The sequence below is a fragment of the Phyllopteryx taeniolatus genome, chromosome 13 (assembly GCF_024500385.1).
Source record: "Phyllopteryx taeniolatus isolate TA_2022b chromosome 13, UOR_Ptae_1.2, whole genome shotgun sequence".
In the NCBI taxonomy this organism is placed as follows: domain Eukaryota; kingdom Metazoa; phylum Chordata; class Actinopteri; order Syngnathiformes; family Syngnathidae; genus Phyllopteryx; species Phyllopteryx taeniolatus.
In genome coordinates, this window is record NC_084514.1 from 8209807 (window position 1) to 8235037 (window position 25231).

The window sequence follows — 25231 nt, forward strand, 5'->3', positions numbered from 1 at the left end:
GGTCGCTCATTTTTGTTGCACCAACGCATAGTCGCACATCAGCGTGAGGCGTGCCAACGGCACACCAGTGGACTGCGGCGTCACCGGGCCGCACCTTCCTCACCGGCATCTGAAAGGGGTTGTTGACCGTGTGACGTGGTCCCCAAATGCCAAAGTATCCTCACAAGTCATACAGGGTTAGGGTTTCAACAGTTTTAGGGTTTCAAAAACAGGATTAGGGTTTCAAAGTTAGGTTTCAAAATGGGGTTAGGGTTTCAAACATTGTTGGGGTTTCAAAGTATGGTTTCAAAACAGGGTACAGTTTCAAAGTAGAGTTTCAAAACAGGGTTATGGCTTCAAATTAGGGTTTCATAACGGGGTTAGGGTATAAAAGTACGGTTTCAAAATGGGGTTAGGTTTCAAACATTGTTGGTGTTTCAAAGTAGGGTTTCAAAACAGGGTACGGTTTCAAAACAGGGTTATGGTTTCAAAATAGGGTTTCACAATGGGGTTAAGGTTTCAAATTAGGGTTTCAAAACACAGGGCATCAAAGTCGGGTTTCAAAATGGGGTTAGGGTTTCAAACAATGTTGGGGTTTCAAAGCAGGGTTTCAAAACTGGGTACGGTGTCAAAGTTGGGTTTCAAAACAGGGTTAGGGCTTCAACTTAGGGTTTCAAAATGGGGTTAGGGTATAAAAGTAGGGTTTCAAAATGGGGTTAGGGTTTCAAACATTGTTGGGGTTTCAAAACAGGGTACGGTTTCAAAGGGTTTCAAAACAGGGTTATGGTTTCAAAATAAGGTTTCACAACGGGGTTAAGGTTTCAAATTAGGGTTTCAAAACAGGGTTAGGGTATCAAAGTCGGGTTTCAAAATGGGGTTAGGATTTCAAACATTGTTGTGGTTTCAAAGTAGGGTTTCAAAACTGGGCATGGTTTCAAAGTAGGGTTTCACAACGGGGTTAAGGTTTCAAATTACGGTTACAAAACAGGGTTAGGGTATCAAAGTCAGGTTTCAAAATGGGGTTAGGGTTTAGAACATTGTTGGGGTTTCAAAGTAGGGTTTCAAAACAGGGTACGGTTTCAAAGTAAGGTTTCAAAACAGGGTTATGGCTTCAAATTAGGCTTTCAAAACAGGGTTAGGGTATAAAAGTAGGGTTTCAAAATGGGGTTAGGGTTTCAAAACAAGGTTAGTTTCAAAGTAGGGTTTCAAAACGGGGTTAGGGTATCAATAGTGTTTCAAAACAGGCTCAAATGCACACTTCCGTCTGAAATGGTTGACAACAACACAGGGGCAGTGGGAGGAGTTAGTCGTGCAGGAAAAGGCATCTCGTCATCTGGGTTTACCTTTATTTGCATGAGCTCCATTACCTCACGATCTGAAAATTTGGCGACATAATGGAAGAATCAGAATGACAAACCTGTTTCCAGATTTCACAAAATTATAATTTTTTTACAGTGAAGTCAGGAAAATAGCTGGATAGTATGGAATTTTGCAATCGCAAATGTGTATGAACCCTGTGTGTAGAAAATAGTGTTTTGACTCATCGACAAAGAAAAAGGTAAATATTGTCCAGAAAAATGTTGTTTGAGAAAAAAGTTGTAAAAGTCTGATATTTCTGAGAAAAAGTTTTTATATATTTTCATGAAAAAGTTGTGTTGCAGTCCAGACCTGAAAATCTTTTGACACATTTTTCTCAGAAAAATATACTTTTGGGAGAAAAGTTTTTTTTTTTTAATGAAAAACATTTTTAAGAAGTAGATCCTTGAGTTGTATTTTTTCAAAAATTTGCTAACCATCCAGAAAAATCAAAATTTTGTATATTTTTGAGGAAATTCACGTATTTTTTTAGTTAAACACTTTTCCTCAATATCATACTTCATAAGTCTTAAGAAAAAAGTACGTTTAGAAAATTTTGTTGATAGTAATTTTTGAGGAAAAAAAATATTTTCCAAAATTCTTTGAATTGCTTTCCTCAACTACATACTTTGTTTGCCTTAGATTTTTTTTTTTTTTAAAAAGCATATTTTTTCTCAAATATGTATTAAAAGTATACAACTTGGTACACTTTTTAAAAGAAAACCTTGATCTTTCTTTTAAAAAATATATTATTTTATATATATTTTTAGAAGATATATTTTGCAGGAAAAAAGTATATTTTGAATTTATCTTTGATACAATATATTTTGCAGGAAAAAAGTACATTTTGAATTTATCTTTGATACAATCTCCAAAAACAAAAAACTAAAATTCCTGCCTTGTAAAACATTGGTTTGAAATGTTGGGTGTGCTTCCGGTAATGAAAAGGTATTGAGTGGCCTATGAAAATATTTTATTCAACCCTTCATTGCTTTGTTCCCGCAGAGGCCACCATGTTTGCGGTGAAGACATCGTGTCCGTCACCGTTGTCTCGCGTTCCAGCGCCACTCGTGAATGTCTCGGACGCGAGTGTCCTCCTCCTGACCTGCGCCTTGTCCTCCACATACACACGACAAAAACACACAATCATTTCAGGAGTAAGCTGACACACTTTTCCGCACGCGTTGAAAAATTGGCGCCATCAGGTGTACAAATGTAAAAAAATAAGTAGTCCGAGTCAAATAAAAAGTTTAATTTTTTCGAGTAAATATTTTTCGAGAAGAATCTATTGAGGGAAAAAAAGTTCGGTACGATTATTTTCGGGGAAAAAAATGCTTAGAAATAAATGTCAATTTTTAAAAAGTTCACTTATATTTTCAAAATTAAAAGTTGTATATTTTTGAGAATAGTCGTATATTTTTCTAAAAATCGTATATTTTGAAGGGGGGGGGGGGAAGTCTAATTTTTTTTTGAAAAATGTTGAGAAAATTATTTTAAACTTCAGAGAAAAAAAACATTTGCATGCGGGGAGGGGGCGGGGGAGAGGGGTGGGTGTTACCGAGCCTTGCCGAGAACACCAGAGAATAACTGACTCACTCCTTAAGAGGTAAATTGCGGTGCCAACACAAAGCAACACACCACCACGCATCTAGCATATACACGATCATGAATCCATGGTACATAAACAACAATTCAGACAAACAAACAAACTACCTTCACATAAGGCTCAACAGTAGTGTTAGCCAGCATATTAGCCTACAATACAATAGCACAAACTGACGTGACAACACATGTGCAAATAAATATGTATATAGACAATAATTACTGTTAGGGAATACAGGGAAATTGTAATGACAAAGGATTACATCTGCTTTTAATAGCTGTATGGGAGAGAAAAGGAAACATACTTTCAGTTTTACTTTTGACATTTTCTTAACAGTATTTCTGAGGTGAAAAATACACAAGCTTTATTATCTAAATCAATTATATGAAGTAAACATTATTAACATCATCAATTAACATCATCAATTATCTTTTCAACTAAATTCAAGATTGTTATAATTTACCCATTTAAAATAATCACACCAAGCAACTTTCTGAGAGCCTCGGCCCACAAGGCAAAAACATTGTTCGCTTTAACAACTTTAAATATAAAAGTAACCACGTCACAGGTGTTTTACCGTGGCACTGAAGTGCAAAACACAACACAACAAATTAAACAAAACTGCAAATTAAATTCATTCATTTGCTGTTGTGTTATTTGTTCTTGTGGTTGTGTTGTTTTGCACTTCAGGGCCACCGGGACACAAACGCACGAACCACTGAGCTAAATAAACCCCCAATGCTCTTACCACAATGACAAATGTACTTTTAAAGCACAGCTAGTGAGGTCGAACAGCAATTGTTAGAATTTCACTTTTTCATATTGAACAGTGACACTGCGAAAGATATCACTAGATAATGACATTACTCACATTTATAGTGGAACCTCGGGTTACGAATTTGTTCCGTGACCCCGTTGGTCTCAAACTGAAACGTTCACAAGCCAAGGTAGTGTTTCCCATTCAAATGAATGGAAATGCAATCAATCCGCTCCATCCGCAGAACTGTTATATTTACCTTATTTTTATCATTGTGTGGTTAAAAATACTGTGCACATGCTACAGATAGGTGAAAAGAATTTCTGATCAAATAGTGGGTTCACTAGCAAATCACTATCCAGTGTCTTCAGCCTTTTGTAGCCTTTTCGAGTCCACTGTTTTATGTTCACTTGTGTCCAAATGTTTCCAACACCTCCCAGAATGCAGCACAGCTTTTCCATTGCATTGTGGGATGTGGCGGCCATTTTAGGCAAAAAAAACAAAACAACACAAAGTTTGGGAGCTTTAAGCGGCCATGCTAAGACTGTTTTTGAATCGAAAATAGTGTGTAACTCAAGGTAATTTGTCTTTCAAAAAATTGTTCATGAACAGAATTGGTCATAAACCAGGGTTCCACATTTCAAATATTACACAAGAGCTGTAGTGATCAACACGCACACGCCACTCGTCTTGAGAGTGAGCGCCACAAAAAGCCAGCACGATAGCAAGCTAGCAAACAACGTTAGCAAACTTACCTTTAAAATTACAGAGGTAAGATGGGATGTGAAACTTGAATGAATAGCAATTCCAGCAGACACCGAATGAATTTAGGATTCCACTGGGAAGTCTAGGTGTCAACACAGAGCACGGAAGTGCTGCATGCACAGAGCAACAGCATAGACCAGAGCTGCAACCCGTGGCTCCGGAACCATAAGTGGCTCTTTCATCCTTCTGCTGTGGCCCTCTGGTGAGTTTGAAATTAAATACTGTGACACTGCTTAACTACTAGAAGTAAATTGCTACATGGAGCGATTTCCAGGGAGAACAGGATTGCATCTTCCTAAGCTAGCAAATCGCCAGGCAACACTTGGCTAAACTTCGTATGGCTTATCCCGAGCTCAGACTATAATTTTTTTGCATCATTTACGACAGTCGCTATGTCAGATTACCAGACATGGTGTCATTAAATCGTTTTGTCTTGGACCGTGTACAATGACTGCATGATCATCGCAGGCCGTCGCCAAGCGCGCGGTCCGACGGCACAGGTCATCGGGGAGGCGGGACAAGAAGAAAGAGTCCAGGCAGAAGGGAAACAGCGTTTGGGCATGCCGGACCGCAGGACACAATATATAAATATATAAAGCTTAACGTCGCGTAAGGTCAGATCACAAAAATGTATGTAGACATCTCTCTTTATGCTCACTTCAACCTCTGAAAATATTAAAATGATCAACACAATATTTTGGATTTTAAGGTCAAAGCGTTTTCCATAGGTGTTCACTAGAGAAAAAGCCTGTGCGTCGCTTATGACGCTTTTTTAACGCTTTTTCAGTGTCCCGTTTAAAGGCGCTCTGTCACTCTATTGGTCAGTGTCTAGAAACAATCATAGGACCACGTAGGATTTCACACTATGCGGAAAATACCAAAAAAAAAAAGACTTTCCATGTCATGGTCGGGAGGCGTCCCAGATGCCACATCTGGCAATCTATTACGTCAACGCTTGATAACTCAAAGGATCGGCCATGACAGTGCACGTTTGTCTGCGATGTGTCCGTCGGGTCCAAATCAGGCTACATTCGTGTAGTCTGAGCTCGGCACTAGTGTGGAAATGACCGGGATGTCACTGTATCTCACACAACCAACATTCAGGGTTTCATAAAAACAAAAGTGCAGCATAATTGTAACCTGGGAGTTAAATAAGACTCACATTCAATGAACTACTGGTAACATAAACACACATGGAAAAAAAGGATAAATGTATTCAGTACAGAGAAAGTTCAGCATTGCATGGGGCAATGCATGCTGGGAATCGCGCAGCTAAACCGTTGCAACAATTCTCGTTATTTGCAAATGTTTTTGTTTTTTTTGGTTCGTTCGCTTTTCAAATATAATTCTAAATTGGAAGATGATTGTGCTCTTGTCACATTTTTTTTTTTTGTCACTCAAAATATGGGTCACAGCCGCTAACGCGTGACACCTGGTGCCAAGATTCATTGCGCTATATTCGATAAATCCAACAAGAGTTTCTGAAGAAACCTAAACATTTAATGCTATGTGCTACATTCACTATATTAAAACAAACCTCGCTCACATAGCCTCACAGATGACAATCAGGAGCAATAATCACATCAACCAGGTATAATAAATATTTTAATTGATTATTTTACAAATAAATATTTTACATTGTTAAGTCCTTTTTTATTTCAAGTTGACAGCTGACTGCACGCTTCACAGGCAATAAAATGATGACGCAACACAAAAGCAGATTTTGGGATTGCTGGAGGTGGATAATTCGAGTTTGGGTTTTAACTTCATAAATACGAGGACTCAAAGAGACATTATTGGAAGAAACTTTCAGAGCTTTTTGGAGAGTTCACCATGTTTTTGTTTTATGCAGGAATACAATTTTGTGTTCTCTATCAGTTTGCATATTTAATAAATGCTGATATATGCAGCGTTAGCCTCACTTTAATTGTCGAAAGGGTCCAGTGGGGCCTGGTGTTTTTTTTTTCTGCTCGAGACAGTCCAAATGGCCAAATAGTATTATTTCAAAAAAAAAATTTATTTTACTGTGAATGTAATATGGTGACAACCGTGCATGGCAGGGTGGCGCCCTAGTTGGGGGATTCATACCTAAGTCAAGGTGTTTTTTGTTTTTTAGAAATAAGGCATATTTTTAGAGAAAAAAAATGTGTATTTAAAAAAGTTGTTAATGTAAAGACATTTGCAATTGAAGTTTACTTTTTGTGACTATCATCTGTGTGCAGAGTACTTAATGTTAGGGTCGGGAGGAGCGCATACCCAATCCGTGGTGGCGTCAGCAGCCACGCGTTTGCGCGTATGTGTGCGTGTCCCCCGCGACGCTCTTGTGGTATTGATGGCACGGCGCGTCCTCGCCAGGGGCGTTGCCCATGGCGGCGCAGCAACATTCCACCCCCGGGGCGACGTCCTCCAGTGATTCTTAAATTTGGATGGGGAAGGGGGCTTGACGACAACACGAGATTTGTGCAGGTGTACCTAATGTTGTGCCGGTGGATGTCGGTCCCATGACTTACTTGAGACGCAGGCGCTGTGCCTGCTGCGATCGCGCTTCCTCTTTTTGCCCTACCACACAGAAAAAAAACAATGATTGTTTTGCTTGAGTCCAAAAAAATTTGAGTCAATTCTGAAACACAGGAACTCTCTTAAAACTCATTCACTGCCAGTCTTAGGATATTTGACGTCTAAAACCGTCAATGGCAGTGAATGTTTAAAGGCAACGCCGGCAAGACGTAGAAACCACCAATAACAAAATAACCAGAGGAATGCTTGTTAGTTTCTTTTTCTCCACTTAGTGATCTGCTTAAATTTCGGCGAAATGTCTCGGATGATCTGACCAAAGCGGAGGTCCACCGGTAGCCATTCCCGGCCTGACAGGGGATCGTTGTGTATTTCTTGTCTTGTGGTCACATGGGTTAACACGGCCAATCAGATGCGTATACACTGTAACAAGGAAGTGGAGAGCGTAGTCGAGCCCAAAAGAAATTTTTAGTACGACGGTTCATTATTTGATACCGAGACAAGACCAGGCACTTTTAATACCGCACTATTATGAATCTTGTGACATCCGTAGTACTCACCCAAAACCTTTGTGATGAAAACATGGTCGGCAGACATGCCTGGCTAAATGTATTTTCAAGAACAAAAGTTGTATATATTCGGGAAGAATATAATTTCAGAAAACGTTACATATATGAGAAGGTCAAATTTTCAATCAAAGTCATAATACAGTGACACCTTGACTTGCGAGTTTTATTTGTTTTGTGACCACATCATCTTTCCCCATGTTCTTGTTTTTTTATTAAAAAAATTGCCCTCTAGAGTATTGTACTGTACAGTGTAAAAACAAAAACATAGTTGTAACTTCCATCCATTATCTTTACTGCTTCCTCACTCGGGTCGAGGGCTGCTGGGGCCTATCCCAGCTATCTTCGGGCGGGAGGCGGGGCACACCCTGAGTCGGTCGCCAGCCAATCGCAGGGCACATAGAAAGAAACAACCATTCACGCACACATTCACACCTACGGGCAATTTAGAGTCCTCAATCAACCTACCACGCATGTTTTTGGGATGTGGGAGGAAACCGGAGTGCACGGACAAGATAAAACGCATGCATATCATTGACTTAGACCACAGGTGTCAAACTGGTGGACCGGGGGCGTCACATCATTTTATGTGGCCCGTGAAAGCAAATCAAAATTGCTAATTGTGTTCTGGTGTAATAATGGATTGCTTGCAACACAAATCAACCTAGGGGCTTGCTCGTAACTTGAAAAACTCCAAATCAAAGTACCACTGTATTTTCAATTTTAAAAAATAAATAAATAAATCATATTCCGAGAAAAACGTATATGGTATTTTGGTCTTACGTAGTTTTCCGTGCAGGACCATTCTGGATGCTGCAGGCTATGGAGGACTTTGTGCTCCTCGGCCTGCTGGTAGTACTTGGCCTGCAGCTTCTTTGGCAGCGACTTCCACTGTGGAAGGGGACAACAAGTCAGCACCATCGCGCTAACGTCGACATAACAAGACCAGGGTGTTTAAACGGTACTTTACCATCTTTCCCAGAATTTTATTGACCACCGCAGAGTTGGTGATGTTGAACTGGGAGACCACGTTAGGACTTTGCTCTTTGCGGAACAGCATGAAGGCATTGGGCGGCTTCTTGATGTACGGCCGATCCCTTTCCTGCTGCCTGTGGCCGTAACATTGCCTTTTGCTACTACTACTACTACACACACGTGGCAAGAAAGCACTGGAGAAGTTGATTTTTTTGTTTTTATACTTACATCATCATCGGAGGTTCAGTGGAGTCAGAGGAGGACGACCCCCCCGCCGCCGCCGCCGCCGCCGCTGCCCCACATGTTACCTCGTCATTGCTACGCACACACACAGACTTCAAACAAACTTTGTAAAATACATTTTATTTGAATATCAAGAAGTTAACCACACTTCTACCACTGGCGGATCTCCCCCACCCTCCTCTCACCAAATGCCTTAATTGCCACCGCAGTTGCCATCCCGAATCGATCAATAATAAATTGCTGAATTGCAACTTTGATTATAAATGTTTGTGGTTGTCTCCATAGTTCGTACAAATGTCCATCAGAATTCATTGCCGCCCCTTAAAAGTAAAAAAAAATCGTTGGATGCCATGAGAATGGGACAGCGCTTAACATAAGTGTGGAAAAAAACAAAACAACTTAATGTAACCTCTGAAAATATGAGAACAACCGCCCCAATATTTTGGATTTTATGTACGTTAAGCGTTTTCCTCATAAAGCGTTAAGTGTAAAACAAAGTTCTCTTACACAATGGTGTTTGTCACTTACAGCCTTACAGGAGGAGGAGCCTGGTTCACACCTTCGTACACCGGCATCATCATGGCGTTGTCGTCCTGGGGAGAAATATAATTACTTACTGTAAAGCCAAGATGGCCAATACACTTTCAAGCATTTGTCAAATGTACAGTAAAACACAAAAAAGACAATGAGCACACTCACGCAGCAGCTGCTGTCGACCACAGCTCACGCGCGTACGCAACAACAAGCTCTCTCTCTTAAAGGCACAATGTACACAGACACTACAAAACATTCAACATTTTCTACACATCTTTTTCTTGCAATGATGGTGTTTGAATATGTTTAGTGTTTTTAAAAGCAGGTAAAAGGCAGTAACGGCAGCTATTTAAAATATGTGTGATGTGGTTTCTTTGTATTATAGATTTTCATCTTATTGTGGATGATTCTGGAATGTATCACCTGCAATAATAGTGGTTCCCTGTATTTTTGTGTGTTTTATTTTGGAACATATGCTCAGTTATTTGCTGAAAAACTCACCTTTTTGCATTTATTGTGCTATTTCTGAAACGCCCTAAGATTCCACAAGATGGCACCAAAGCCCTGTCTAATGGGAAAGTACAGTGGAACTATGTTCAAGAGACACATCTTGACTGAGACACAAGATTTGGAGGAGCTATGAGATTCTCCACACACACACACAAAGCCATTCGTTTTTATTCCGTGAGTTAATAGCCATAAACGCCAAACAGCGTGAAAGGGTCTGGTTACCTGGTCCTGGATGTGGATAGAGCCCGGTTGACCGCCCAGATAGTCGGGCAACCAAAAGTCGTCCAGAACATTCGACAGCTCGTCGTCCATATCCGAGGGCTGCCCGTCCATCAGCGGCTCAATGTGCTCTCCATCGTTCGCCAGGGGCGGCAATTCCAAGGCCCCTTTGGGCTCGCTCGCTGCCGTAGCAGTGGGCAGAGGACGGGTAGGTGTGGTGCCCCACAGGATGGTGTCGGCCGACTTCAGGATGTTGTCCAGCAGCTTGTCCCACTTGTTGTCCTCGTCGGTGGGCAGCTGCTGACGGTGCTCCATGCTGTTTGCCTTAAATCTCCTGCGACAGCAGAACAACCACTGCATTAAAGTCATCCTTGTGAACCACTAAAACACAAATGGTCCGCACACACGAGTCATGAGTTTCAATACAAGAGCTGCCTTTAAAAAAATTCTGCCTTTAAAAAAAACAAAACAAAAATGGAATCTAGCTTGGGCCAGTTGCATTGAAATCAGCTATGTGAATCAGTACACTACCAACGGACCTCACAAACTAATGAGATCTAATATAAACGCTGGAAACACAACACTAACTACGAAGCACACCAGAAATTGAATTCAAAATATAGATTTGAAATTATGCCTCTTTCGAACCGGAATTGAGTCCATGCCGGCGGCAATAAAGTCACTACATGAAACACTACACTACCGATTGCCATGCAAAACCAATTAGTGAGAGCCAATACACATGATGCCTGTTTTCAACAGGAATCGACCCCAGAGCAGCTGCATTAAAAACAAATATTTACTAAAATTAAAAAAATAAAAGCAAATAGAAATACATAGTTACATAATACATTACACCATAGCATATGGTGAAAAAAGGTTCATAACAGGCTAAAAAAAACAAGTTCACTACCGTGTAAATTATCCCTCAATAACTTTTTAAACGATGCTATTGGGATGAATGGGGTGAGTTTTATTATTTGTTTGGGTCAGAAAATTGAAAAGATCGACCAAAAGTAGTGCGGATTTAGCGAATGAAGAGGTTGATAAAACTGTTGGAATGTAGTAGCAATGTTACGAAATCCGGAAAACTGGCCGCCGTTCTTTCCATTTCGCTGTGCTGGAAATTGGGTGCGTGAATCTTGTGGAGGTTTCATTGTTTCACGCAAGGTAACATTCACAATCTCGTTTTTCAATCCGCTTTCCATTTTCCATCATTTTCAACTACTAAGACTAACGTTTTCTACCTAAGAGTCAAAGTTTTGGTCACAAGTTTCCCTATGATTGCTGGGCAGAATTTGGCAAATTTTCAACCTAATAAAACGGCATAAAATCTTGAATCGTGATCCGACTTTTACGAACTGGGACTCAATTTATCATTGTAAAACTCCTCTATCCAAAGACGTCTCTTTTGGTATAAAGGTAGTTTGAACATTTTTGTACCTTGCGGTATGTAAACCAATACAAAAGCTGCAAACCACTATTCTACGAATGCTTTGCAAATCAATCATGAGATCCAATAGAAAAGCTGGAACCACTACACAACCACAACCAGGATACAAGCACTCTCTATCCAATCCAACGTCAATAGATATGGCGCCCACATCAGCTGCTTCAAAATCAGAACTGTGAACACTTCCAAGTCCCACACACACTACTCATGAGTTCCAATACAACAGCTGTGTCAAAATGTTTTACATGCCTTAAAAATGAGTAGTTGTCGTAGAATTTGTAGAATGCCGAGGAGATATTGCATCTGCTGTTATACTCACCAGCTGTTTGCTCACCAAGGTGCCTGAACCTGCGAAGTGTGTGGAAATCTTCCTGGCATGGGGCGTCCACCCAGAAGCCGCGGGACAAAATGAGCCCGAAAAGCGGCATGAAAGTCATCAAAGGCAGCGCTTTGTTATGTCGCCCAACCTTTAGGTTAAAAGGGTGCCCAATTTGAATTTTATCGGGATTACAGCTCCTAATTGTAGATTTACGGACAGCCGGTGCGCTAGAACACGCCATTTGACCCTTAACCCCTAATTTTGTGAGCACACAGCAAAATTTGAAATTAATTTTAACAAATTGGAAGTGACAGCTCTCTGGCGGCTAAGGTGCTAGCTGCTAACTCACGTGTCATACTCAAGGCCCGGGGGCCAGATCCAGCCCACCCCATCATTTCATGTGGCCCTCGAAGGCAAATCGTGTGTCAACTTCCGTGATTCTAACAAAAATTTGGACCAAAATTTCAAATTGTTAATGTTGAGATATTACAAGCATATTTTTTGTTACCAAACCCCTTTTTACCCTTTTTCGAACAGTAACTTCAATAGTTGAACAAACTGTTATACTTTACTTCTGATTTCAAAACTAGCATGACTAACATTTGTTGTGTGTGTGATAAAATGTGGCGATTAAATATTTGTATGGTTCCAAAGTCATAATGGCCCTCTGAGGGAGGGGAACTGAGTACAATTTGGCCCGTGGCAAAAAAAAACAAATTTGACACCCCTGTGCGCCATTGTTAATCCCACTAGCTTTGCTTCTGGCGTTTACTTTAAACTCGGCACGTAACATGTTCGGCTCCTCTTTTCACCCACGGCACTTTTGACTTGTGTCGTCAATTGCCTGAAACATGTCGGATTCTAACATTTATAACCTGAAACATGTCGGATTCTAACATTTATAACCTGAAACATGTCGGATTCTAACATTTATCACATTTGCCTCCGTGTTGATGCGGATGCTCGCTTAGCAGCTTTTGTTTCCTCAGCAGCTTCTAATAAACAAACGTTAGTCAAAGTTGATATTTTAAAAGTGCAAACGTTCATCAAACAAGTACGTGTATAATTGAATAATGTACGTGTATAACTAAACAATGTATTATTATTATTATTACATTTGGCAAACACCACCGCTGGTAAACCCTGAGCCATAATGGCGGATGCGCTGGTCCAGTTTCACCCGGTGCCGTCTACATCGAACCACGACGGCGGCCATGTTGGTCCAAGTTTCAACGCTGCGCTCTATTACACTCTGAGCCATGATGGTGGATAGCTTCGTCAAGTTTCACGTAGCAAGTTGACGCGACGATTCAGTTTACACGGGGGAAAAAAAACAAAAAAACACTTTTATATAGTGTAGTTATTTATCGCGCTTTCTTTTTACATTATAGTGCTGATGTTTCATCACGCTTGGTCTACCTGCATAAATGAAGGTAGTTTGCGATGAATAACGTAGGTCTTTTATGACGTGACTAAACCATGCGTAAAAAGGTCGTACGACTGATTACGCTCCAGTAATGAAAGAGTGACACTATTGACCGTCAATGACGTTCGACCCTGCTGTGTCTTTTTTTTTTCTTTTTTTTTTTCAAAGACTTGTTGAAATTTCGTAAAATACAAATAACAAAAGTCAGCCGTTCCAGTCCGTAAAAGACAATTAAGTTATTAAAAGCAATATTAAGATACGAGAGAGGTAAAAAAAAAAAAAGGTCCAAATAAGTGGAAGTTATTCCCTTCAATGTTAATACTATACGTATGCTGCTTTGCACATGTGTGTAGTTTTCAAGTTCTTTCCAAAAAGCATTATTATATGAACAACCATAACAAAAATTAGTTACACTTTCAGGTTCAGTTTTACAGAAGGTACATTTGTTTTCGGTTTCAAAAAATTTGGAGATATGTGTTGGATGGATATATATTATGTAAACAAATTTTTTTTTAAATGTAATTCTCGACTTTATTTGTGACAAATTTAAAGGGAATGCGCCATTCGTTAAGATCAGATAAGATATCATTCCCACAAAAAAAAAGGAATTTCATGTGTTGATATTTTCTTAGCATTATAGAATATAATATATATATATATAAATCTCGTATATTAGTAGGTAGGGTTTAGTTTTTGTTTACTTTTTTAATGCCATTACTATAAAAGGCGGTTGGACATAAATTCAGTTTGCGTTTCAACTCTAATTTACCCCAAGATCTTTTATTTATTTATTTATTTATTTATTTATTTTAACCTTTTAGAATATGTCAATAAGGTACTGTACATTTTGTAATGTAGGTCTGCAATTTTCTATTAAGTGCTCGACACTGAACGAATGAGTCCAATAGGTGGCGCCACAGTGCAACAGCCAAGTCCTGTCAGTGTGCAGCGACATTTACTCCATTGGCCACCAGATGGCGGAAGAAAATAGAACACAATGCAGAAATACACTCCAATTGCACCAAGTTTTTAATTTCACGACCTTTTGTGCGCCAAAACTATAATGAACAAAAACGTATGCAAGTAATTGTAATTTTTCAGTGGCGGTCCTAGACCAATCTTAGAAGGGGGCGGGGGGGGGGGGGGGGGGGGCAGCCTGGCACAGTGTTACCATCACTCCTGAGTCCTTCCCTCAAACTCCAAATATTCATTCAATTCATTCATAAGTAGCAATAATATGAAATCATGTCATATTTTCATTTGTGATCATTTTTATTTTGTCACAATGAGTAACTGAAAGAATAAAAAGCACCAAAAACACAAGTACAAATTAATCAAATAATTCTTAGGATTTATTACTGTATATTTTAGTTTTATGTTTATAATTGTACATTTTCCCCCTCGCATTACTGTTTTTTTTTTTTTTTTTTTAAGGGTATAGGTAATTATTGTAGCGACTTCATTAACTAAGCTTCAAAAGCAAACGAGCAAAGAGCAAATAAGATTTCCAAGCTCATATGCACTTTGCTAGGAGGTGTGCAGGTGCAGCGTGCAAAGCCAGAGGTTGCGGTGAAGCGCAAAGTTTCTGCTTTGTTTCTGTTAGCGAGCGTCACCGCATCCTGTCTCCTGCTGCGACCTTATTTGACTCGACAAGAACAACAACAACAACAACAACAACACTTAACCTTTCCAAATAACGGCCTCTAGATCTGGAGCTGACACATCGATATTTTGCACATACAACACATCACAGCCATAATGTGTTTTTTTTTTCAAGCTTTATTGGCAGCAAGCTCCTTTAAGGTAGCCCCAAGTCAACTAACTATGAAGGGCTCAGCTTTGTGGACAGACCCTGAAACAAAACAAAAAAACAAAGACATAATCAGTTTCATTGATTTCCCACCATTCTCTGCACATGCGCAATGTTGAAAACAAACAATCAGAAAATTTCCACAATTTACCGCTGTCAACCTGTCTAGTGTATGTGGTTAAAATTTGGTAGCAATTGGGAAAAATCTATATGAGTAGTTTGTTTTTAAAGGACCCTTGGAAATGGTCAAAATGACCCTAAAATGGCCACAAAATGTCCCAAAAATGTTTTCGGGCAGCTTTTTGTTGGTCTAGCCATTGTACACATCCATCCATCCATTTTCTGAGCCGCTTCTCCTCACTAGGGTCGCGGGCGTGCTGGAGCCTATCCCAGCTGTCATCGGGCAGGAGGCGGGGTACACCCTGAACTGGTTGCCAGCCAATCGCAGGGCACATAGGAACAAACAACCATTCGCACTCACAGTCATGCCTATGTGCAATTTAGAGTCTCCAATTAATGCATGTTTTTGGGATGTGGGAGGAAACCGGAGTTCCGGGAGAAAACCCATGCAGGCACGGGGAGAACATGCAAACTCCACACAGGCGGGGACGGGGATTGAACCCGGCACCTCAGAACTGTGAGGCTGACCCTCTAACCAGTCGGCAACCGTGCCACCCATTGTAGACATGCCAACTAAATTTCAGGCTGCTAAGTAAAACTGGCTTTGGGGGCAGAATTAAAAATAATAATAATCATTGGTGCAACCAATTACGCCAAAATGTCAATTTCTAATAAAAATGGCAGGCCACCTGTTTCTTCTCAGACAAAAAAAAAAAAAGTCTCAAGAAGCAATTTTTGGGGGATTTTTTTTATTGGTCTAGCCGTTGTAGACATGTCTACCAAATTTCGTGTTGATGTTGTGAAACTGGATTTGAGGACTGAATTTAAAAACAATTGTAGAGGATGCTACAAAATGGCCACCTCAAACCAAAATAGCAAACTTCCTGTATCTTTTCGGGCAGTTCAGACTTTTGCAGACATGTCTACCAAATTTCGTGTTGCTGAGTAAAACTGGGCGGCACGTTGGACAAATGGTTACAGCGTCTGCCTCACAGTTCTGAGGACCGGGGTTCAATCCCCGGCCCCGCCTGTGTGGAGTTTGCATGTTCTCCCCGTGCCTGCGTGGGTTTTCTCCGGGAACTCCGATTTCCTCCCACATCCCAAAAACATCCATGCTAGGTTAATTGGCAACACTAAATTGCCCGTAGGTGTGAATGTGAGTGCAAATGGTTGTTTGTTTATATGTGCCCTGCGATTGGCTGGCAACCAGGAGGCAGGGTACACCCTGAACTGGTTGCCTACGCCTTCTGTTCTCAATCCTTATTTTTTTTTGTTTTTTGGTGGGTCTACTCCTGATAGACGTGTCTACCAAATTGCAAGTTGCAAAGGGAAAGTTGGTTTGTGGGGAGGGGGGGGGGGGCTACATTTTGAAAACAATTCTTAAATGGCAGACGTTGAACATCTTTACAGGTTTCGAAGTACCAACCCGACGTTTCCACAGCAAGAAGCCGACAAAAGCCGCATAGACGCTGCTCTTGACCAGGAGGACGGCGTAGGACAGCTTGGCACTCTGCCCCACCCTCAAATAACTCACTGCACACAAACATCAACGCTTTATTCATACAGACAATTTCGTAATACTTGTAAATAATAGATAAGACGACAGGATACTTCCAGATGGCAGAAAAGCGATCGACTACCGTGGATCTGAAGTGAAACGATGACAAAAAAGTGTTTGGGGTTGCGCCACCAGATATGACCCAACTTAAACTTCCTCAAATTTCTATTTTTTATTTATTTATTTTTTTTTGAATAACATTAAGAATATATTTTTTTGGATGAATCCAGCATAACCTGTGGATGATATCGTAAATAGTTGTACAGAGAAGATCGCAAGACCTTTCGGTATTTCGTGGTTCTTTAATTGCACTTTGATCATGTTAACTCATTCACTGCCAGCCTTCCCAGTTAACATGGCTAGTTGACTTCTAAAGCCGCCAATGGCAGTGAATGTGTTAACTATGTTTGAATTTCCAATCAGGTCTACCTTTGAAATTCTTTATACGTTAAGAGTGCAACGTACCTGCTGAAATGTAAATCACGGCCTGCGTAAACGTTTCCTCTTCAACTGACATTTGCACCAGATGGCTAAAATTATCATTGGCGTGATTTTACCGTGTTTCCTCAATGGCTCGGCCTTTGGTCCGATGACACGAAAGGCTTTGTTTACTAGCGGTGCCATCAGAGATCGCCAATTAAGGCTTTTGCCACCCGGAAGTACGTGAGACGTCATGTAACGTATTGACAAATATGCCCAGAGGAGCATATATTTACCTCTTGTCACTTTTTCACCTGATGAAAGACAAAGGTGAGTTAATAAAACGAAGACTTTTGGATCCGGTGCTGTTTTCCCCCCCGTCCTACCTTGGATGCCGTAGACCGTTTTTGAGTGCAGCGTGGTCTCCTTGCCGTCAAAGAAGCTGACCGTGCAGGTGAAGGCTCTGCCGGGCGTCAACCACAAATCTGACGCCACGCGCAACCTGCTGCTCATCTTGTAGAAGCCGCCGTCCGGCAGGGCGCTGGCGTCCGTGGCCACGCCCGCGGTGACATCCTGCCCGTCGACCTGCCAGGACACGGCCGCGTGGTCCGGGAAGAAGCCCGTGGCGGCGCACACTAGCGTTTTCTTCCACCTTTGCTGGTTGTGACACTCCTTGGGCGAAGGCGGGAGCAAGGTGACTGTGGGCAGCTTGGGGTAGCGACCTGGTTCTGTAAGACCCAAAATGTCACTGATCATAAGCAAAGCGGCCTGGTTTGGTCCACTCGGCTATGAAATTGCCATTTTCAAGGTTGGTTAAAAATGCAGCTCCTGTAGCTAGCTTCACTTTAGCAACATGACATTTGGTAGTCGTGTGTATCATGAGTAGACCCACAAAAAAGCCTCAAGAACCCAAGCCTGAAAAAAAAAAAACACACAGAGTCGGCCATTTTGGTTTGATGCAACCATTTTGGCTTTGTTGGGCACTCTACAATTTCTTTTAAAAATTCAGCACGAAAGCTAGTTTCACGTAGCGACGTGAAATTTGGGAGACAGGTCTATCATGAGTAGACCCACAAAAAAGCCTCAAGAACCCAAGCCTGAAAAAAAAAACCACACAGAGTCGGCCATTTTGGTTTGATGCAACCATTTTGTCTTTGTTGGGCACTCTACAATTTCTTTTAAAAATTCAGCACGAAAGCTAGTTTCACGTAGCGACGTGAAATTTGGGAGACAGGTCTATCATGAGTAGACCCACAAAAAAAGGCTCAAGAACCCAAGCCTGAAAAAAAAAAACACACAGAGTCGGCCATTTTGGTTTGATGCAACCATTTTGGCTTTGTTGGGCACTCTACAATTTCTTTTAAAAATTCAGCACGAAAGCTAGTTTCACGTAGCGACGTGAAATTTGGGAGACAGGTCTATCATGAGTAGACCCACAAAAAAAGGCTCAAGAACCCGAGTCCGAAAAGACAAAAAAAAACCTTTTCAAGTCATGCCCGAAATATTGTTTTGAAGCGGCCCGTATAGCGATTTTAGTAATCTCTCGGGCCTCTCAAAGATAGATTCCTCCTAAAGCGTATTGTCAAACTGGTGGCCTGGGGGCCAGATTCGGCTCGCCACATCATTTCACGTGGCCTGCGAAAGCAAATCCTGTGCGTCGACTTAATGTTTTTTGTTGTCGTCACTTTCAATAACACTACGACATTACAAGTACTTTTAGTTCCCCAGCCCGCTTTTAAAGTAAATTGAGTAGTAGTTGAACTGTTTTTTTTTTTTTACTGGCTTCTGATGTGAAAACTAGTTATCCAACAATTTGTTGTTTATCTGTAATAATATGAGACCATTGTACATTCATAACGACCCTCAGAGGGAAACCATAACTACGATGTGGCTGGAGACAAAAATGACACACCTGTCCTAAAGATTTTGTTTGATTTCGAGACACTTTAGTTTTTGTCATTGTATGTGTTGGGTAAAGCGTGGTGGCAAAGTTTTTTGGTTTTTTTTAGCATGAAAGTCGAATAATTTAAGCTCCACATGGTCAGAGCCTTGATGTGGACAAGAAACAGAAGAAGCTCTAATTTAGGTAGCCGAATTGTGAAAACAACAGAGCTTCTAAACGTGGCTCACAAAAGTCACCAACACTAAAAACCAGAGCGGATTTACACTGCTGTGAAACAAAACCGATTGACTACATCACACTTTAACGGTCCTATCAGCGACATAATGAATGTCGTTTTGACTCTAAACTCTCAGCATAACAGTTTACGCTACTTTCCCAGTATAATCATGTCCAGCATGTAGGATGTTTTACGCAAGAATATCACACAAAAAATAGGTCAGCGTTATAAAATTGTAGGAAATGCATTGCATTCGTCATGTCTTTGAATGAATGCATAAGCCACATTAGAAGCACTTCAATTTTGACTGGCAACTTTTTCTTCTTACCTAAAATGGTCAGTTTAGTTCCTGGTCCAAAGTAAGCCTCGCTATATTGCACGTTGACGTTCCCCTGCGACTAAAACTCTTCCCAATGCAGAAACGAAGACTTAATGAGGCTTTATTCAAAACAATCTTGGTTTGACCTTGCTACAACTTCTTTGGCCTTATTAGTCCACAGATTTTCCATGGCTGCACTCATATTGTCAGATTTAGCTCCCGAACACACAAAAACAGCATCATTCCGGGATTTTTTTAAATAAATGAATAAATTCTTACCCAGCACACTTAGCATTGCTCCACTGTCAAAGCGAACCTCGGAAGCTTTGGTGGCACAGTGCACGTGTGCCTTGCGCCAAACCATCCAGGATGAAGCAAGTAAACGCTGCTGCTGCTCTACTTTAGTTTTACGTGGTAAGATCAGTAATGCCTTATTTGCCAAAAATGCTAATGTTTGTGCCCTGACTATAGAAAATTCTAAAGCTGACTTTTTTTTTTTTTTTTTTTTTTTTTTGACAGTTGAGCCTGACACTAAAAGCATTATGACATTATAAAGTACTGGTAAATGCAAATATATTTACCTAAAACTGAAAGTCTTGTCCCTGGTCCAAAGTAAGCAGCTCGGCTGTAGCCCACGTTGCTCCCGCTTGACGTTGAATTGTTCCTTCATTTTTCCCACCGAGACTTTTATGCTGTCTTGCAGCAGCCATTTTGGCTCGGCTGTGCCGTCCAGATTTTCCTTTTTTTTTTGGTTAATTTTATTAATTTTTTTTAAAGGAATCCAGCTCATAATAATAATGCTAGTTTTGTTCCTCCACCGGAATAAAAACAACCATCCATCCACATGCTGTACAAGCAAAAGTGTAAAGCCGTAAAATGTAGAGCTTTTTGTACAGCCCCTGTATGGGCTTGTACCACTGTGTAACCCTGTTCCCACAGTGGTAGATCTTTACTCAAAAACACAGTGTCCCCCCCCCCCACCATGTTTCTGCTGCCACAAAACAGATCGTATCACAGCGCCTCATCTGGAGGCACGTGACGAATTGCGTGAACCAAACCACGTATGGTATCATTCTTTTGGACTGCAAAAAAAAAAAAAAAAGGAGAGTCGTTAAGCTGCCTGGCCGAGAGGCCATTGTCGGTCCGTAAGGCTCGTTAGATGGAAACTCCCTCAACATTGCAATCAGTTGTAGAGCGGCACTGGAGAAGCCTAACGCTCAAGGAGGCCATGCTATTTGTTGGAGGCAGAATTGTTGAGTTATTATTAGAATGGATGAAAGGACAGCGTTGGGATGCAGATAATATCGTAAGCCACCTCGTCCCTTAATCGATGGTCTTTTCATTTTCACGTAGAAGGCCTCTCTTGCTCACTCCTCTTTCAAGCCATCTGTCCTCCCTGTCCAGAATACAATTTGTACATTTTGTCCCTCAATGTCCGCTGTTTCTCATGGAGGTGCAGGTAGACAGCTGAGTCTTGACCTGCGGAGTTTTGCCCGTCTGTGTTATCGTTGATGTTCAAACTGATAAACCTTTTTTTTTAAATCCCCCCCCCCCCCTCCCCCCCCTCCAAATATACTCTAATATTGAATTTGATGTCTGCAACTCATTCCAAAAAAGCCAGGACAGGAGCATGTTTACGTCCCCTTTCCTTTTAACGACACTCAATAAGCGTTTGGGAACTGAGGAGACTTGTTGAAGCTTTGTAGGTGGAATTCTCGCTCCCATTCTTGTTTAATGTACAACTTCAGTTGCTCAACAGTCTGGGGTCTCCGTTGTCGTATTTTATAATAATGAGCCACACATTTTCAACGGGAGATAGAAATAATTGCGGTGTATTGTGTTTTTATTTACGTATTACACAACGTCCCAACTTCATCGGAACTGGGGTTTATCAAATCAAAGTGGCACCACCCGTCTGTTGGTCATCATCCATGAACCAGGAAGTGCTGCCAAACAGACGGTTGGACAACAGTTCGTTCTTGGAGGAGGTCTGCTCTCTGCTGACTGACATATAAGGCGCGCGTTGACGGGCATGGCTTTTTGTAGGACGTCACCGCCTTAGCGTGTCACCGTGTGCTAGTTGCGCAGAAGTACACACCTGTGTCTGACACTCTGACAGAGCGAATGCCGAGAGAGCCTCTCTGCGTGTCCTCACGTCTTATTTCCAGGCCAGTGCCGTTCCCCTTGTAGACGGGCTCGTTGCCCACGTGGCTGAACCCGACCAGCTCGATGGGCCGCCGGCGGCCTTTGCTCTGGCGGTACCACAGCATGACGTCATAGTTGTCGTCGTCGTGGCTGCACTGGAAGTCCACCCGGGATTCCGCGTGGACTATTTTGGGTGCAGGCGGCTGAAAGCGTATGCCCGTGACTTGACCTGTGAACCAAACACCGTGTGTCAACATCCCTTGACGGGAACCAATTAACCATCTTTGAGGATTTCATTTACATGGAAGCAAAATGAGAAAAAGTCCAATCAGTGCGCTAGACATCGTTGTTATGTTGATTGAAGGAATTTGTTCGAACAAACATCAGGGCATCAATCGAATTGTGGTGTGAAACCACCTAATCAGAACACGGGAGACCACTTCGTCTTTCGCGATGCGCTCTGTCGCCCCCTGTTGGTCGAGCCCAATCAGGACCGTTTTGGTAGTACAGTGGTGCCTTGAGATACGAGATCGATTCAATCAAAATACGTATCTCAAATCTCCTTTCTCCATTGAAATGAATAGAACATTCCTTTAATCCGTTCCAGTATTGTACTTTATAGAAACAGAGTAATCCAATAATTAAACAGAATGTAAAGAATTCAATAGTTTGTGCATCATGATTTAATGCTGCAAGTCAATTATGCTGCCCCTTCTGGTGTGCCTGCCTGGGCCACTGGGAGGCAGTATAATAACGTCATGCAAACACAAAAAAACAATATTACTTCCTCTACTACTCAGTAAGATACTGTAATATTAATCATTTTTCAGAGACTTAAAGGGCAAAGAATACATGCTTGTGAGTATTGTTATATTCTCTGTCTACATGTGTTGCTTTACTGTTTGTGTTCAAATATCCGTTGCTCTAAAAGCATGACTATATGGCTAATAAGGAAAGTAGTCATTGGACTTTTTCTGTGTTGCGATGTGACGACATATGACACGCCACTCTCCTTGTCGAAATCAAAGCATTGGAATCCATTCGTTTTCATGGTTACTGTTGTAAGATCACTTTCAAATGATATTTTCAGAATTCATAATGAAAGCGATGGAGTCGGATGCCGCAGGTGTTAGTTTTGATATTAAACCCAGATAAGCGAGGGTTGCCTGTTTTTTGACGGCTGGTGAGCCAATCTGCAGCGCCGTGCTCGCTGCGCAGAAGTACACCGCACTGTCGTTTAAGCTCAGGTTGGCGATGGTCAGGTCGGACCGTTGGCGGGCATTTCCGCTAAAGTCGACCTTCCCTTTCCAGTGGTCCTCAAGCCAAGGGAGGTTCTGATTGAGGTAGCCCAGGAGCTCCATAGTGCCACCCCGGTCTTGCTTGTACCAGAGGTTGACGTCGTAATCTGTGATGCTATGTGAGCAGCTTATTTCGTTGGTGGTGTCTTCCCCGAGTCTCTTTGTGATGAACGGCGGTGTTTGGTGCACCTTCAATGCCGGGTCCGATGCTGCTGCTGTGGGGAAGACCACATGAGCTATTAAACAATGCCAAGTGCTTTGGGTCCCGGATTTTCCCGATTTCTCACCTACAGTCTCCAGCAGGACAAGTACGAGCGCTGTTGCTATCATGTTACTTGAAATGTGATAGCGCCACGTTGCCCGTCCGGTCCTTGAAAATGCCGTCGGATTAACAGGAGGGCTGTCACCGACCTCCGTTTATCAACAGAAAAAAGTACCCAGAATGCTGCTTGACTTTCTAGCTGATGTTTGGCGCCCCCTGTTGGTGTAAAGCAGCGATTCTCAAAGGATGGCGCGCAGGCTCCCTCTACTGGTATGCAAAAGAATCACTGCCCAAGTATAGTTCAGTTGTATTGAACTTTTATAATTTTTATATATATATATTTCTTTTTTTTTTTTTTTTCCGGCGCACGAGTTCCCCCCACTCCCACAATTTCAAATCTTGAGCGCCTTTGTTCGCGTTGCAAATTTCCTCATTGTGGGACTAATGAAGGCTTTGTTATCTTATTTATGATTAAGCAAATACAGTGGTACCTTGACTTACAAATTTCATCCGTTACGTGACCAAGCTCGTAATGCAAATTTACTAAAATATCAAATCAGTATTACCCACTGAAATGAATTAAAATGACATTAATCCGTTCCAGCCCCCCAACCCCCCCAAAAAAACACATTTGTTACTGATACATTTTTCATAAAAGAAAATAGCACTGTATTGTATGAAACATAATAATGTAATGATAGACAATGTAAGTGGGTTTACAAAGTAAAGGACGAATCAAAACGACAACAGCTGTAGTGTTGTACAGTATGTTGGCCTTTCAACATTTAATCAACTAAAAGACATAATCAATCAACTATTAATTTGATGTGATGTGCACTTTTATTGTGATATTTTACATTAATTGATTTTTGGAAAGCCGGATTGAGCGAGCATCCATTTATGATAGCCCAGGCGCTCCATAGTGCTTGTAACCAGAGGATGATGACATTGTCATCCTTGACGTTGTGCGAGCATCTTATTTCTTTGGCGGCGTCTTCGCCGAGTCTCTTTACGATGAACGGCGGTGTTTGGTGCACCCTTACGACGTCCGATGCTGCCGCCGTGGGAAAGAGCACAAAGGGTATTAAACAATGCCACGTGATTCTTTTTTTTTTTTTTTTTTGATTATTATTATTTTTTCTTCTACATGTTCTTGAGTCCTTACTTCCGGTCTGCAGTTGGGCGAATATCAGCACTGTCGCGATCATGTTAGTTGAAATCTAAGCGCTCCACTTTCCGGTCCATTCAGTTGCAAGATGCATTAACAGGGGAGGTGACACGGACCTTCTTTGATCAACAGAAAACGGTACCCAGAATGCTCCTTGACTTTCTAGCTATTTGGCGCCCCCTCTTGGTTTAGAGCAGTGATTGTAAAAGCGTGGAATGCGGGCTCCCTCTAGTGGTATACGAAAGAACCATTTCTCAAGTACAATTCAGTTGTTTAATCTTTTAAGAACTGTTTGCTTTTTTTAAACATTTCCTTAGGTACAGTTTTTACCTAACTTTTATGTGCATTACATTGTATTTGAATCATTGACAGTAAGTACAGTTTTTTCATTTTCCTATAATAAAGTGTTTAAAACTCATATTGTCTCTCACAGTCTTCTTTTTCTGTTCACATCGCTTTGTTGTGTTGCTTCGATCTGTCAGTACTATATATTGCAATATACAGATAATATTTGATACTTTTACTGCGTTGCATTTTCATGTTGCTTTGTCGCATTGCCTCTGCCCTGTATAATTTACAGTCCTTATGTTAACAGTGTGACGAATTAAGGTTCCTTGTTTTAAATTTCGGAATGTTCTGCTTTTTATCATATTTTTTTTTAGAAGAAATTGTGTTCATGGATAGTACGTTGTGTTTATCAATGTTCTTCATATATTGGCCGATATATCGGTTATCAACCTTTTTTTTTTTTTTTTTTACCCCAAATACAGAAATCAATAAATCAATAAATCA

The 25231-nt window shown here is 41.2% G+C and overlaps 1 protein-coding gene, 1 long non-coding RNA gene and 2 gene segments (V, D, J or C); 1 reads left to right on the top strand and 3 right to left on the bottom strand.

The window, feature by feature from the left end:
- Positions 1–1096: 1096 nt before the first annotated feature.
- On the top strand, positions 1097–10011 carry LOC133488307 (uncharacterized). 3 transcript variants are annotated; one of them, XR_009791609.1, is made up of 3 exons: positions 1097–1537; positions 2341–3182; positions 3234–9022. It is a non-coding gene; the product is annotated as an uncharacterized LOC133488307 (long non-coding RNA). The 3 variants fall into 3 exon arrangements; XR_009791611.1 differs by adding an exon at positions 9289–10011 and having other exon boundaries at positions 1125–1537; positions 2341–8501; XR_009791610.1 differs by having other exon boundaries at positions 1125–1537; positions 2341–8501; positions 8598–9022.
- On the bottom strand, positions 2292–13169 carry LOC133488303 (transcription factor 7-like 1). 3 transcript variants are annotated; one of them, XM_061795975.1, is made up of 10 exons: positions 12909–13169; positions 11794–11941; positions 10025–10355; positions 9287–9351; positions 8744–8833; positions 8511–8649; positions 8324–8431; positions 6971–7019; positions 6717–6875; positions 2292–2452 (listed from the first exon to the last, which is right to left on the bottom strand). In XM_061795975.1, the coding sequence occupies exons 3-9, from the start codon at positions 10334–10336 to the stop codon at positions 6733–6735; spliced, it is 906 nt and encodes a 301-aa protein (XP_061651959.1). In that variant the 5' UTR covers positions 10337–10355; positions 11794–11941; positions 12909–13169; the 3' UTR covers positions 2292–2452; positions 6717–6732. The 3 variants fall into 3 exon arrangements, with proteins under 3 accessions (XP_061651959.1, XP_061651960.1, XP_061651961.1); XM_061795976.1 differs by lacking the exon at positions 12909–13169 and having other exon boundaries at positions 11794–12819; XM_061795977.1 differs by lacking the exon at positions 12909–13169 and having other exon boundaries at positions 11724–11816.
- A 1811-nt stretch (positions 13170–14980) lies between these two features.
- Positions 14981–22819, bottom strand: LOC133488304 (T-cell receptor beta-1 chain C region-like). The segment is given in 6 exon segments: positions 14981–15071; positions 16576–16682; positions 17424–17441; positions 17514–17855; positions 21665–21940; positions 22681–22819. Coding segments are annotated over 6 exon segments (855 nt in total).
- Positions 22785–25090, bottom strand: LOC133488305 (T cell receptor beta variable 3-1-like). The segment is given in 2 exon segments: positions 22785–23224; positions 23297–25090. Coding segments are annotated over 2 exon segments (483 nt in total).
- Positions 25091–25231: the final 141 nt, after the last annotated feature.

Excerpts from the sequence above, each read along its gene's own strand:
- LOC133488303 (XM_061795975.1), bottom strand. The coding sequence starts at position 10,336 with ATGGAGCACCGTCAGCAGCTGCCCACCGACGAGGACAACAAGTGGGAC. Across the intron at positions 8,650-8,743 it reads ACTGAACCTCCGATGATGAT|GCAGCAGGAAAGGGATCGGC; the intron begins GTAAGTATAAAA and ends TTACGGCCACAG. Across the intron at positions 7,020-8,323 it reads GGTCCTGCACGGAAAACTAC|GGCAAAAAGAGGAAGCGCGA; the intron begins GTAAGACCAAAA and ends TCTGTGTGGTAG.